Here is a 15,544-nt window from a genome sequence, read left to right as displayed (position 1 = left end):
AAGCCACAGAGAGATTATTTCTGACAGAGATGACCAGGGAGATGGCATCTGAGCTATACCGTAAGAATAGGTAGGTATGGATAGGAAGAGAAGGAAGGGGAAGGAAGGGGTCTGAGAGGAACAAGTGGCATGAGCAAACTCTAAGAAACAGGACTTCTGGTTTGGCTGCAATATAGGGAAATAGCAGGAGAGAAATCTGGAAAGTTGGGTCAGGGTAAGATTTTGGAGGGCACTGAATAGCAGAGTAAAGATATGTGTTTGATAGGGAAGTAAGGAGTCACCCATGAATTTTGAGCAGGACAGGGGCCTAGAGCAATAGTAGAATTCATGTGGGAACAGGGTAAGAGTGTCCTTGTGGGGTGTGGTCCAGGGACACACAGCTAGGGGGGAAACTGAGGCCATAATTCACATCTGATCATAACTCGCACTCAGGCAGTGGTACAGAACTAGGAAGCAAGACAGATAACAATTCTAAAGGATTTAGGGGAGACAAAAACAAGGGAAATAATAGAAATGCTTTAGAACAGTGGTGCTTAGTCAGGGAAGACATTGCCCCCACCCAACACCTGGCAATGTCTAGCGACACTTTTACTTACCACTCCTAGGTGGGGGGGGGGGGTGCCTCTGGCATCTGGGGGGTAGAGGTCAGAGATGCTGCTAAACAGTCCACGATGCACAGGACAGCCTTCCTCAACCAAGAGTTATCAGGTCCAGAAACACCATTTTAGGACCATAAGGAAACAAGAGTGGTAAAGATGTGACACTGGCCCTGCAGCTCAAAAGACAAAAGGGTAAAGAAACCCAGGGGCTGGCCCCACACAGACTACAACTGCTCACCAAGGCAATAGACCACACGCCTTTTCATCATTCCTCTCATCTATGATCTTGCGCACCTGCTACCGGCCAGGCCCCAAGACACCTAGAAGGTGAGAACAGGCACAGTCCTCATTCTCAAGGCATCGCCACCGGGAAGGGAGAAAGTATGTAGGAAACACACCAATCTAGGGGCTCCTGGGTGGCTCAGTTAGTTAAGTGTCTGCCTTCGGCTCAGGTCATGATCCCGGAGTCCTAGGATGGAGCCCTGCAGCAGGCTCCTTGCTTCTCTCTCTCCTCCCTGCTCATTCTCTCTCTCTCTCTCTCTGTCCCTCCCTCCCTCCCTCCCTCAAATAAATAAAGCCTTGAAACAAAAAAAGAATGACTCCGAGGTTTGTGGCACAAGAAGGATGAGGCTGAGAAGGCTGTGGGAATGGCAGGTTTAAGGGAAGAGGCCAGAAGGGAGGCAGAGATGCCTCCTCAATCTCCTAAAGGAGATGCTTCTTAAGCAATCGGACACGCCAGTTGAAGCTCAAGGGAGACAAGCAGGCAGGAGACGAGAATGTGGGACAGGTAGGAGCGCAGATGGCATTTCCAGCCACCAGAGTGGATGGAAAGAGAAGGTCTGAGGGAATAAAGGAAACCAGGAAAGCTGCTACCAGTGAGAGAGAAGGGGAACTCAGAGATCACTCATCAGAGAGGAGACGATGGTGCAACTGCCCATAGCGACCTGGAGGAGATCTTTTCCTATCAGTTCTTTTCAAATTATACTCAAGGTGGCTTTCTTGGATGCCTGTGCTAGGCAATCTGGGATGAAAGAGATGAGATCTAATAACTTTGAGATGGTGCCAGTCGTCTGGAATGACAGCCTAGCAAGGGACATGACTGAGTGCCTGGGATGTAAGGCTCCCGGGGAACTCCTAAACCAGTTCCTTCACCATGTCTCAATCTGGTCATAGGCATGGGTGAAAACTATCCTGCCAGCAGTGGCAGCAGTGGCAGCATGCAGGGATGTTGTAGCTTTCCTCGAGAGCAGCTAAGGATCCAGCCTGGGCAACAGGTCAGGTCAGTGCTTCATATCTTGGACCTACCACTGGGCCTGGACGGCTTCCTCTGGCTTCTTGTTCTTTCTGCATTTCTGCCCTACACTGCATGCCCAAACTGCCTGTGCCATGCACGGTCACAGGATGGGTCTGAAGCACAGGATATGGGAGGATAAAACAGTTGAGAGGCTTTGGAATACTGCACATTTGCTACTTGCATGTAGTAGAAGTTACCAGAAGGAAAGCTACTGAAGTTCAAAAACTGTATCTTGCACCTCCAGCACCTGGGGCATGTCTGGGTCATATTTCTAATATGAATAATTCAATCATCATCAGAAAATCAGTAAGGGACGGCACTCATATTAGGCAAAATGGACCAATTTCTAGCAATGAACATACTATACAATTCCAAAGTTCATTGCCTTAGATCAACAATAACAAATATACACTGGAAAGCTTTTGAGCCCAGACATTGTTCAGATGCTGTTTTAGCTCTGAGGATGCAGAGACTTTTTAACAATAACTAGGAGATGAACAGGAGACTTACAGATGGCAGGAAGGGCTACAGAGGAAACAGAGAGGGCCAGGGGACAGGCGGCAATTCTGCTCGTGCGACCTCTCTGAGGAGCTGAGGCCTAGATGAGTGGGGAGGAGCCATCGGGCACAGAGAGAGGGGTAGGAGGGTCTAGGCAGAGGGAGCAGCAGGTGCAGACGCCCTGAATGAGCTTGGGGTGTTTGAGCAGTATCAGGCACACCCATGTGGGGCAGGAGCTGGGTGTGACAGAGAGAAGTGCAAGATGAGGCTGGAGAGGCAGGAGCCAGGCCGTGAAGGGCTTGGTAGACCATTGTGACGGGCTGGGTTGTATTCATTCATTTCACTCATTCATTCATTCAGAGCGAGAGTATGTGCAGGAGCTGGGGAGGGGGAGAGAGAATCTCAAGCAGGCTCCAGGCTTAGCACCCAGCCCAATGTGAGGCTCGATCTCAAGACTTGAGTCAGAGACTCAGATCATGACCTGAGCTGAAATCAGGAGTTGGACGCTTAACCGACTGAGCCCCCCAGGTGCCCCAGGGCTGGGTGGAGTTTAAGTTGCAGTGGACATAGGGAGGCTTATTCTCTGGGAGGTGTGAACGTTCCCAGTGAATTTCAGGAATGATACATAGAACCTGTAGGAAACCCCGTTGGTGATGGCTCTGTTTCTGATGCCTCTGAGAGAGGTGCCATTCTCTTAGAGAAACTGGAAGATTAGGTTAGGAGCGACTATGTCAGGCCTGGGGATGGGTAATCTCTGAGGTTCGACAAACTAACAGACCCAAGCGGAGCCGCTAGGGACAGTCTCACCTCCAGTCTGGAGAAGGGTTTTTAGCTGGGGAAGCAAGTGGGTGTCTGCAAGGGCAGAGGAGTCGGGAGGGCTGACAGCAGTTTTAAATGTCAGGATTACAACAGCCCAGTTGGCTCAGCGGTTTAGTGCCGACTTCAGCCCAGGGCGTGATCCTGGAGACGTGGGACTCGCATGGAGCCTGCTTCTCCCTCTGCCTGTGTCTCTGTTCCTCTCTCTCTCTCTCTCTCTCTCTCTCTCTCTCTCTCTCTGTGTGTGTGTGTGTGTGTGTCATGAATAAATAAATAAGATCTTAAAAAAAATAAATGTCAGGATTAGAATGCCTCGAAGTAGCAAGGTCCTCTCCAGTTTGCCACAGGGAACTCTTCCTCACACATTCCTGTGTCACAGACCCTCTCCTCCTCCCTCCCTCAGGCTACCAGCTTGGCCTTTGGGGAAGTGTCAGGGGAGACTCCCACGTGTTTCCTTTCACAGGTCTACTGTACTGCTCTGTCTCACAGCAGCAGCCAGACCTGGCCCAGGGGAGAAAGGGAAACTCTCAAATCTCAGCTGCCCCTTTATATTTAAAACTCATTTTAGGGGCAGCCCAGGTGGCTCAGTGGTTTAGCGCTGCCTTCAGCCCAGGGCGTGGTCCTGGAGACCCGGGAAGGAGTCCCATGTCCAGCTCCCTGCGTGGAACCTGCTTTTCCCTCTGCCTGTGTCTCTGTCTCTCTCTGTGTGTGTGTGTCTCATGAATAAATGAATAAAATATTTAAAAATAAATAAATAAAACTTATTTTAGATTTGCTACCACAGAGGTTATCCTTTTAAGAGTAAGAAAATATGACATGTCAAGAATTTGAGTGGTTTCCAAACACAAGGAATATATCAGGATCTGCTTAGTTTAAACACCAGGACTTGCTTGAGATGGTGAGTCAGAAGGACCCTTTCCCTCTCAGCCAGGGACTCCCTCCTCTCTCAACTCGACAGGCCCACATCCGAATCCACTCCCCTCGCACTCTTAGCCAGCCCTGAACATTTGTGCTCTCCTGTCTCGGGTCATTCCTCACACTGGGCCCCTCAATTCTTCTTAATGTATGATCAAAATATCTAAGCTTGGGGCACCTGGGGGGTTTCTGTCAGTGAAGTGTCTGCCTTTGGCTCTGGTCATGATCTCAGGGTCCTGGGATCGAGCCCCACATGGGGCCCCTGCACAGCGGGAAGCCTGCTTCTCCCTCTCCCTCTGCCCTTCCCCCCTGCTCATGCTCTCTCTCTCTCTCTCTCTCTCTCATGCTGTCTCTCTCTCTCAAATAAATAAATAAAATCTTAAAAAACAAAACAAGGCAAAACATCTATCTTGATTGGGCACCGTCAATGTTGATGAGAGTCCTTCGAGAACTGGCAAGTACATGCTGACTTAAGCAGCGGGTATGCTTGTAGCATCCCACACAAAACAGCCCCCATCTTTAAATGCAGAGCAAGTAGGGGCAGGGGGAGGGCTAGGGAGTTCTAACTGCACTGCTAACGGGCCTTCATCAGTGACCCTGTAACAGCTCACGCTTCCATAGCCCTGTGAAGTCCTGGGCACAACTGTAGTGCTTTACATACACTAAGCATACTACGGCCTACCTCATAACAATCACAGAAGATAAGTATAAAGTTCCTGTTTCTACTCTACAAGAGAGGGGACTGAGGCACAGAGAAGTCAGGGAACCTGCCTCGCCTAAGGTTACATAGCTAGCCACTAAGCGCTGGGATTCGCACCCAGGCAAGGCAGTCTGACTCCAAAGCCCTGGTCTCTCTTATCTTTGCTTTCTATAGTCTCTGTTTTGTTTGTTTTGTTTTGTTTTTAAGATTTTGTTTATTTATTCATGAGAGACACACAGAGAGAAGCAGAGACACAGGCAGAGGGAGAAGCAGGCTCTCTATGGGGAGTCCAACTCAGCACTAGATCCTGGGACCCCGCGATCACACCCTGAGCCAAAGGCAGACGTTCAACCAGAGTCACCCAGGCGTCCCTCTATAGCCTCTTACATCACGGCATCTCTTGATAATACAATCTAGAACTCCTCCCCAGCCTCTTCTCCCCTCCCCCTGCCCACGCCCCATTCACAGCTCCCGCTCCTGAATGTGACCTGGAGTGTTCTAGTTCTAATGTGCAAAATCCCTTTAAAGTCTTAATTACCTTGATTGCAGCTCTTGCACCTCAAACAAGATTTGTGCAAAGTTTTTAGTAATTCATCACTGAAATTGTCCTGAGAGAAACTTCTCAACAGCAAAGTCTGAAACTGTAAAGACGATCTATGAAGGGCCTCATCTGAGCGGCAGCCTCCTGCAGCAATAGAAGCCTCCTACCAGTGCCAGGGTACTCGATGGGAGGTATTTGATGGGAGGAGAAATGCAGGAGGGCGCAGAAGTCCTGGTTCAGACCCAGGAGATGCCACAAGAGCAGGAATAGGAGCTCAGGCTGCTTGTGGCTTCTCCCCTTAAGTCCTGGCTCCTCCTCTGGGGAAGGAGGGCGGCAGTACACAGGATAATCCCCAGCCAGTGTCAGAAAAGCTTTGTTACCATACTTTTCGCTCCCCCAGCAGGAATCAGAGCAGATCTACCGACTGAACTTTCTAGATAACTCTAAAGTGACCTTTCGGGGCTAAAGTTTGTAAACTCAAAACTTCTAATCCACTGCCTTTTCTCACTAAGCCCAGCTATGCTTCCCAGGCCTGAGGATATCTACTCCTGACCCTTTATCAATTAGGCAGACAAGAGCAACCTTTGAGGAGGTAGCATTTCTGGGGGCACAAGGGAGTTGCATAGGAGAAAAGGACTGGAATCCCTTTTAAGAATGGACTCCCAGGGCCTCCCAGCAGGAACTTAGGCACCAGCCCCAAGTCACCCGAAGCTGGAGACAGAGCCTCGAGGTAATCCTCCTCAGGAGGGAGGTGGACAACCACAGAGGCTCCTGCCAGGCCAGAGCCCAAAGCCAGAAGCACAACCAGAGCCTGCAGCCTCAACCACAAACCCTGCCTGCAAGACCACGATCTGTGAAACAGTGACTGTGAAAGCAGCCGCCGGCCCAGCCGGCCCCTCCGGTGGGAACGCACCTCTTTGATTGACTGCTTCCCCTCCCCAGGCTGGGGCCAGAGCAGAGGGGTTTCCAAACGGAACCAGCTAAAGCTATTGAAAAAGACAGCAAGTTAGCACTGGAAGGGGCCTCCAACACCCTCACTTTAGGAGAGACAACTGACACCCCGAAAGCAGAAGCTACAATGCATCCAGACCCCCGACGCCCACCACCCTCGCAATATAACCTTCAAGGTAACACCTCAGGAGAAGAGACTTAGGTGGGGATTTAGGAGGCTGGGAGGTTTGGGGGCGCAAAAAGGAAGTCTGAGAAAACACCCCTGTGCCTTTAAGGACTGCGCTGCTGCCAGCACTACACTTGCTCTTAGGGGCTCCCAGAGCCTGGCGGGCAGGGCTGGGTAATGACCACTCAGCAGGGGCCCTGGGGACCTTTGATGGCAGCCTGAGTCTAGGAGTCCTGAACCCTTCGCGCATGGCACTTTGAGGGCCCCCCCAAGTACCAAGCCAGGTTCCAAGTCACCCAGGAGGACAAGAGTTGGGAAGAAAGCCATACAGGTGCAGCAGGGAGGAGAGACCAACTTTAGAAAGTCTAGAAGAGGAGTCCTGCAGCACAGAAAGACTCAACTGCACCCGCAAGGGCAAAGCCAGGAAATGCTGCTGGAGCAGCCAGCCCAAGTGGCCAGACGGCCAGCCAGTGGGTCCAATTGGGGTGGAGGGGGTGGAGGTTTAAATTTAGCCACGTAAACAGGGCCTCCACTGGGGGAGTCATCTACTCTGTTGGGGTTGGGGCACCTCTTGCTGAAGGGAGGGTACAACAGGAACTGCCCCCCCCCACCCGCCCCCAACAGCACGCCCGCTCCCAGGGCCCTGCCAGCACGGTGGTCACGCTGCTGCTCAGAGTTGCGTAGGTTATTTTTGCTCTAAAAGGTGGCTCAGATTGGAAACGATCAGAGCTTCTTATCTCCATCACAGTATCTATTCCCAACCCCCTTGCTGGATTTTTCTGGACTCCTGCATACAGTTTGGAGATGCTCAGTAGAAACCAGCCAAGGATGCCCAGGTAAGGCTGGGGACCCCATATTTGCTCCCTGCTAGGGGACCTTTCTATTAGTGCCATTGTGTGTCTTGAGGGAGACCTGAGGGAGTTATACTGCTACCACTGCCACCACCACTGCTGCTACCTCCGCCACCAAAACTCAGGATTGTATTCAGGGGTGGAGCTGGAACAAAGGTGAGGTTTGAGGGAAGACTTATTTAGAAGACTGAGATAAAGGACGGGTAGTTTGAAAAGGAGCTGGGGAGAACAGAATCAGAAGAGCGAACAGGCAAGCTTTTGTGGACGTGTTGGTTTCTATTTCAGAGGAGGCTGGAACTATCACCTCATATGAAAATTTCCTCCCCTGCTGGAGATGCCAGGTGTGGCAATCCAGAAACCAGAAGAACCATCCTAGAAGTAAAACTTAGAACTAGTCCTCTGCCCTTCTTGAAGAAGAGCAAACAAACAAAATCTTCCGACTGCCACTGCAGTAAGGAGGAGGGGCATGAAATATTCAGGTGAATAACCATCCCAGAACTCTGCTTTTCACAGCATATGGCGCCCAGCAATTTGGCAATAGCCCTTTCACTTACACTTTTGGGATAGAAAAAATTTTAGGAAACAGTTTTTTCAAGTCAATAAGACACCCTTCGAGATATTACAACCTCCAAATGGACTAAAGAGGAGACTGGTTTCAGACACCCTGAGCAAACACTTAATGCACACACACCCTCACTCATATATTCATGCTCAAATATATAAGAAATAGAGCCTGGGAAAGTAGGAAGTCCATGGATGGAAGAAGGCCAGCAAGCTCCTGCAAGGCTGGCTCCTGCTCTACTGGCAGTCAGAACCCCAGGCCTCCATCCAACCTGTCCCCAGTGTGCCACATGCCCTCTGTGTGATTTTCTTTAGGAAATGAAAGGGAGCTGTGGCTGCCCTTAGGTATTCATCCACAAATTGTCTCTTTAGGTCCTTTGATTCCATTCAGCTCCTACCCTGGTGTCAGCACCACCCACACAGTTTAGTGCTGAGACCTAGTGTTAAGTCTGCCTCTTCCCTTGGACTCAAGGACTTGGCATCACCATGGAGAGCCCAGCTACATGGCTCCTTGCAATTGTGCAAAAGAGGTCTCTCAGCATTGCCTTTCCTTCCCAGGAGACACACCTCCTTCTTGCTATTTATAACCACAAATCTTCTGTGTCAAAGAGAGAACAGACATTATTTTCAAATGGAGGGAAACCACCACTCAGCCTTTCATAGGTTGGTATGTCTGCCAGGACTTGTGTGTTTGAGCCTGGACAGGCGTGTGGGCACAAGCTTGGGGCCTGGCACCCACTCATCCATGCCTGAGATTCGGAGTCCTGCCTTTGATAAGCCCACATCTGAATCAGACAGCAGGAGGAGCGGCTGGGTCCTGGGAAAGGGTCCCCAGGCTTCCTGAGGGTGTGCCCGCTGCTCCCAGCACCCTACGTTGCCTTAGGGCCCAGCCACAGAAGGAGCCACCCTACAGTTCCACCCATGTGTGTGCATAAGCGCTGGTATTGGGCCCTGCCCAACTGGCACAGAGTTTTCTGCACCCACATGGAGGGCATGGCTCAGGCGTCCCATCACAGCTCTCTCTGTCAAGTGGGCACATTCCTGGGTGACTGTAGCAGTTCAGAGGATTGGTAACATGATCCCGAGCCTTCCTCCTCCAGGTACCAGGCTGAAACTCTGCCCAGGGTGGTAGTAGCTGAAAGCTGCCGCCAGTGCCGTCAGGTGGCAAAAGCCGCGAGGCGGGGGCGGTGGGCAGAGTGGAGAGCAGATGCCTCCATTCACAGCTGGGTGACCCCCCCCGCCCCCGCCCGAGCCACTTCAGTTTCTCTCTTGCAAAACAGAAGCAATCCGGCTCCACGCACATCGAATCATCTCTCACAGTGATTTGCAGGATGGAAATTTCTAGGAAATTTGGCTCCGACTACAGTGCATGACCAAATAGCCACTGAGGGAGGCTCCACGAGAAGATGGGGAAAGAGGTCACTTCTCACTTCTCCCAGGGCAGAGGCGGATGAGGCAGAGGAGCGGAAGAGCAATGAAAGGACCTGCTCTGAGGCAGAGGCAGAGGGATTCGGGCACCCAACTGGACGGCGTCCTCGCTGCAGTCCGCCGATGCGGGGCGCAGACCTCCCGCCCGGGAGTCCAGCGGGGCCCGCCAAGCCCGCGAAAGCGAACGGAGCTGCGAGGGGCTCGCGCGGGGCCCGTCCCGGGGCTGCGGGGGTGCGGGGGTGCAGGGGTGCGGGGGTGCGGGGCTGCGGGGGTGCGGGGGTGCGGGGCTGCGGGGGTGCGCGCGCCGGGCCGGGCTACCTGCCCGCCCCCCGCCCGCCCTCGCCCGCCCTGGGCGCCCAGCCCCGCACGCTCGCCCACAGCCCCCCGCCCCCGCTTTGTTCGCGGCCGCCCCCGCCCCCGCCCCCGCGCCGCTGCCGCTGCCGCTGCGGGAAGGTCGGGCCCGGACGGGGGGCGCCTCGGCAGCGGGCGGCCGGCGCTTACCTGCATGTCCCGCCGCCCCGCGGGCCCGCGGCTCCGGTGGCCGCTCGGCTCGGCTCGGCTCGGCTCGGCTCGGCTCGGCCCGGCTGCGCGCGGTCGGGGGCCCGGCCTCCGGGGGCGCCCGGGGGACCCCGCCTGCTCCTCTCAGCGAGCGCCCCAGTCTTCGGCCGCCGCCGGGCGCGGGGCTGCAGGCGCGGACCCCCCTCCCCCCCTCCCTCCCTCGCTCCGCTGCGCTGCGCTGCGCTCCGGGGGTCCCGCCGGGCGCCGGCTCGTCCCCACTCGCGCGGGCAGCCTCCGCGGGGCCCGGGAGCGCCCCCTGCCCCGGCGGCCCCGGCCTCGGCAGCGCGTGCCCTGCTCGGCGCCGGGACCCCCGAGCTCGGCGGGCGGGGAGGGAGGCCGGGCCCGGGGCGCGCTCTCCTCGGAGCGCGGGACCCGAGGAAGTTTCCGCCCCGAGCTGGCGGCGGGGCGGGCGGCGGCCGCGGCTCCGAGTGCGGGGGCCGGCGCCGGGCGAGTGGATCCCGGGGGCTCCGCCGCCTCCGCCCCGCCCCCCGCGCCTCCCCCGCCCCCGCCCCCGCCCCCGCCCCCGCCCCCGCGGCCGCGCCGGCCCCGGCTCGCTCCTTCCCACCGGCCGAGCGCGCGACACCCCTCCGCAGGGCTCCTCCCCGGCCCCGGGACCGTGACCTCCGCACCTGCCTCCTGCCGCCCGCCCCGCCCCGCCCCGCCCCGGCCCCCCGGCCTCCCCCGGCCCCCCCGCCCGGAGGCCCCCCGCCCCGTCCTCCCGCGCCGCCCTCCCGCCGCCTGCTCCTCCCGGAACCGACCTGGTCGCCCCAGAGGACCTGCGGGACTCCCCGGGTCCAGCAGCCCCTCGGGACCGCCCGCGCCCCGGCCCGGAGCCCCGACCTCGGCGCTGCGGAGCCGGAGGTGCCGGGAGCCGGGAGGGTTTCGGCCACAGCCGTTCCGTCGGCATCAGCCGCTCGCACGCGTCCGCTCGCCTTTCAGTGCCCGCAGAGAAGCAGAGCAGAGCGCTCTGTTATTTCCGCTCTACAAACCCAAGGCACCCCCTGGGACCCTGGCCCTGGACCCCCACCCTCTCCTACAGCGCCCAGCAGAGACCCCCGGGATAGGGAAACCTAGCGGACCAGGGCACACCAAGCAAACTGTGTCCACACGGAAAATGCATTCTCTGATGGCTTGTGGGCTGAAATACTGGCCTTCCTTTTTATGGAGAAACTGAGGCACAGAACATTGGCACGCTAAAGGGAGCTAGTAGTCTGAAAAGTCCCTAGGGGCCCAGTTTTTAGCCTCAGCGCAGATCAATGTTTAAATACTTTTATTGAGGTGCCCAAGTCCTGTTGATAAGTTAGCTCACAGCACCCCTGGCTGATCTGTCCGGGGAGTTCCAAGCTCCAGCTCCAGCCGCTGACCCTGTTCCAGACCTAGTAACAGGGTACCAAGGCACAGCAGCCAGCAAGGTTTGAGGTGCGCACTACAAATGCCTTTTTTTTTTACACTCTGAAACCCCCCTCTCTTCCCTGAGTCAGAGGTCACTCTGGCTAAAGAAATTGCCTTTGAGTGCAGTACAGTGAGGAAACAAAACAAAACAATAGTAATAATCTAAGGCTTTGCCTTTTCTTAATTAGTAACCAAACAAGGTGACAGCCTCCCCCTTTGGGTGGGGGAAGGGGCCACAGGGAGCCTGAGGGAATGAGGGACCAGGAGCCCACCACAATCGGCTGGGCAATAAGGAGCTATTGTCCTCTGGCTTTTACAATAAGGAAAGTAAGAGCTGTTTTAGCAAATACCTGACTAATTAGAGGGAAAGGCTTCCTTGGAATTGTGCTGCCTTGGGCCGGAGGTTCTCTACGACTTTTCTCACCTCGCAGTGAATGGGGTTTATGAGACCAGGTCCAGCAACCTTAAATGAATGGCCTATAATTGGCATGGGGGCGGGGGGGGGGGGGGGGGGGGGGGGGCTGCCTTCACTGAGGAGAGCTAGTTCAAGGCTTTATCTTTGGAGACAGATGGGATTGGGGGCAGAGCTGGTCTAAAGCAGTCATAAAAGCTTTCAATCCACTTTGTCAAATCACAAATAGGCTCAGTTCCTCTCCTTCTCAGAAGAAAGCATCAGTATTGGGGTGAGGGTCTTTGTAGGAGGTCAAGGGGAAGTCTTGTCTAGAAGGGCCTATCATTCTGGAATGCAGCCTAGGGTTTTTTGGGGGTCCACTTCATATACCCCTTTATCGAGCCCTACACACACAGAGATGACTGAGCTGGGTTCCCAGCTCAGGAAGTTTCAGGTCTGAAGGGTGGAGTTAGGGGATAAACTGCTCATTTGGGGCCTCAAATGAGCATGAGAAGGGGCACCTTTGCCTGGTATCTAGCTGGTGACTCAGGAGAAGGGCAGGTGGTAGACGGCACCCCCAGCTGAATGTCAGCACAGAGTCCTTTCCCTCCTGCCACAGTCTCTGTCCAGGATGAGTCAAAACTTGGGCCCACGGAGGAAAGCTGCAGTGCCCCCAGGAAAGGAGCTTGTGGCCCAGTAACTGGGAAAACATTCGAATGAGGAGCGGGCCGAGTCCTGGGCCAGATTCCCAGGGGAAGTGGTGAGCGCCCCATTGCTTGAGTCACTGGGCTGCTGAGGAGTCCAGAGCCAGCCCTGGAGGCAAGCCCTGATGGGAATGCGGACACATCTCACCCATGTTTTGTCTGTGATTGCTGGGTGGGGTCTCTCGCCTTCTCCCCCAAATAAAACATATCCTGACTTGGCATTTGTGGTTTCAACAAAGAAAGAAAAACCAAATATTTGGGCTATGAAAACGCGTACTGATTTCGCTCCGTTTGTTGGAGACACTGTTCCTCCCTTCCTGCCATGCCCCCACAGGCCACCAACCACCCCCAGAGGTCTCTTCTGAGCCAGATGGGCTAACAAAACCTTGTCAGAAAAAGTCAGAGAGGAGCCAGCCTCCTCTATTTCCTTAGCCCCCTGTGGCTTTCCTATATCTAGGACTGACCTCTGGCCCTTGGACTGCGCCTTCTTGGGCAGTCTTTATGCCCCTGAATAAAACAGATTAAAAAAGAAAAAAACAAGAACCATGTCTTATATGGTATATACTCAACAAATATTAATAATAGTATTATTACTACTAAATAAACATGACCTGGGGCACTTGGGTGGCTCAGTGGTTGAGCGTCTGCCTTCAGCTCAGGTTGGGATCCTGGGATCCTGGGATCGAGTCCCACATCGGGCTCCGCGCAGGAGTCTGCCTCTCCCTCTCCTCTTTCTGTGTCTCTCATGAATAAAATTTTAAAAAATAGACATGACTGATTTTCTATTTGAAAGTTGAATGTTGCTCTTAATTCTCGAACTCCTGGGTTTTAATCCCTACTTTTTTTTTCTCCCAAGAGAAGACAGAGTCCTAAATTGTCCCTTGAATGAATTCTTGCTTTACAAATATCTAGAATGACTTCTGCGAGAGAACACCAAATGGCAGATGACGCTGGTGCGGGGGGGGGGGGGGAGGGGGGGGACCGGGGCCGGGGGCCCTGGCGGCTTCCGCGGAGGCTTCGCCAGCAGCATCTGGGGCGCTGGCAGTGCAGTGGCGGTGGTCGGGCTGGGGCCGCGGAGCTCGCGGGGGTGGGGGGGGGATGGGGAGCAAGGCGGAGGACCAGGAGTGGATCCCCATCACCAAGCTGGACCGCCTAGTCAAGGACATGAAGATCAAGTCCCTGGAGGATCGCTTTTCTCTGCCCATCAAGGAATCTGAGCTCATTGACTTTCTTTTAGGGGGCATCCCTCAAGGATGAAGTTTTGAAAATCCTGCCCCTGAAAAAGCAGACCCGTGCTGGCCCGCGGACCAGGTTCAAGGCATTTGTTGCCATCGGAGATTACAACGACACGTCGGTCTGGGCGTCAAGTGCTCTAAGGAGGTAGCCACTGCCATCCGTGGGGCCATCATCCTGGCCAAGCTTTCCGTGGTCCCCGTGCGGCGAGGCTACTGGGGGGAACAAGATCGTCAAGCCCCACACCGTCCCATGCAGGGTGACTGGCCGCTGTGGCTCTGTGCTGGTGCTCCTCATCCCTGCCCCCAGAGGCACTGGCATTGCCTCAGCCCCTGTGCCCAAGAAGCTGCTGCTGATGGCTGGTATTGATGACTGCTACACTTCGGCCAGGGGCTGCACTGCCGCCCTGGGGAACTTTGCCAAGGCTACTTTTGATGCGATCTCCAAGACCTACAGCTATCTCACCCCTGATCTCTGGGAAGAGACTGTGTTCACCAAGTCTCCCTAACAGGAATTCACTGACCATCTTGTAAAGACCCACACCAGAGTCTCCATGCAGAGGACCCAGGCTCCATCTGTGGCTACCACATAGTTTTCTACAAGAAAAATAAAAGTTAATTAGAGCTTGTTAAGAAAACACACACACACACAAATATCTAGAACGAGGCAGGCAAAGGTGTCACTAAGAATTGGCGAAACCTGGAGCCCCCAGCTAACTGGGGAGGCAAGAGTTCCAAGTGCATGCCACCTGCCACAGTCCCATAATGAGAAAATTGGGGCGGGGGGGTGCAGTAGGGAGAGTGCGTGACTCTTGATCTCGGGGTTGTGAGTTCAAGCCCTGCATTGGGTATAGAGATTACTTTAAAAAATCTTAAAAAAATAAGTAATTAAAGGGGATCCCTAGGTGGCTCAGTGGTTTAGCACCTGCCTTTGGCCCAGGGCGTGATCCTGGAGACCGGGGATCAAGTCCCACATCGGGCTCCCTGCATGGAGCCTGCTTCTCCCTCTGCCTGTGTCTCTGCTTCTCTTTCTCTCTGTGTGTCTCTCATGAATAAATAAATAAAATCTTAAAAAAATAAGTAATTAAAAAGTAAAATCAGAAGTGCTAATGAATGCAGTTCTGTTAATAGGAGGCTCCAATACTTGATCAAAATATGAGGCACTACTTGGAATTGTCATCAATATGAATTTCAATTTTCCCTTTAGACACCGTCACGTCCCTCCTGTGTCCCCCCTTTCTCAGCTTTGACTGAGATCCTTTCTTGTATTCCATGCTGAGACATGTACTTAGGGAAGGGGGACAAGGCAGCTGCCTGCAAGGAGCTTTGCTCTAGAGGTGGGGCCAGGGTACAGGCAAAGGGAAACAAAAGGAAGGAGGGATGCCCATAGTGTATACCCCCAGGAGCTGAAGCCCTGGCAGCTATGGCCGTCCATCAGGACCAAGGGTAGAGGCCTGGGCTATTCCCTGCTCCTTCCTGGAGGGGCTCCTTTACCCTGGACACCTGGCCTCCTCTCTCCGGACCTCAGTGTCATCACCTGTAAAGCGCATGAGTCTCCCTAAATAATCCCTAAGATTTCTTCCAGGACTAAATGAATCTATGGTTGAGTCAAAGGGGAAATTGAGAAAGACGGAAGTGTGTGTGGAAGACAATGATTCTGACTGCACCATTTCATTTAGGGTGCCAGCAGGGGCATCAGGTGTTGACAGCCAGACTGGAGAACAGGGGTGGAAGGTTAAAGGTCAGGGTGGCTGGAGTGTGGTCCCCATGGAGGGAGCTGCTGTGAGGGTCAAGGCTCAGGAGATGGCAGAGACCTTGCACAGAAGTGCAGATAAACCCTCAACTAAGGAGGGCCAAAGAAGGACTTGACATCGGCACAGCAAGGGGCCCTGGGGTCAAGTGATGTGGTTTTCTAGATAAGAGAGCCCTGGCCGTGCTTGAAAGCAG

The 15,544-nt window shown here is 54.4% G+C and overlaps 1 protein-coding gene and 1 pseudogene across 1 annotated transcript in view; one reads left to right on the top strand and one right to left on the bottom strand.

Annotated features, from left to right (window-relative positions):
* Positions 1–10,019, bottom strand: part of WNT5B (Wnt family member 5B) — a 109,048-nt gene extending 99,029 nt beyond the window's left edge. Inside the window, exon 1 of the mRNA XM_025461687.3 lies at positions 9,822–10,019. Coding sequence (XP_025317472.1) covers positions 9,822–9,827 — 6 coding nt within the window. The 5' untranslated portion in view covers positions 9,828–10,019. The remainder of the gene's footprint in view (positions 1–9,821) is intronic.
* Positions 10,020–13,302: 3,283 nt separating this feature from the next.
* On the top strand, positions 13,303–14,352 carry LOC112669094 (40S ribosomal protein S2-like; annotated as a pseudogene).
* The last annotated feature ends 1,192 nt before the right edge of the window (positions 14,353–15,544 follow it).

The sequence above is a fragment of the Canis lupus genome, chromosome 27, assembly GCF_003254725.2.
Source record: "Canis lupus dingo isolate Sandy chromosome 27, ASM325472v2, whole genome shotgun sequence".
Lineage (NCBI taxonomy): Eukaryota > Metazoa > Chordata > Mammalia > Carnivora > Canidae > Canis > Canis lupus.
Note: the sequence above shows the minus strand (reverse complement) of the source record. Positions and strands in the feature narration are given on the sequence as shown.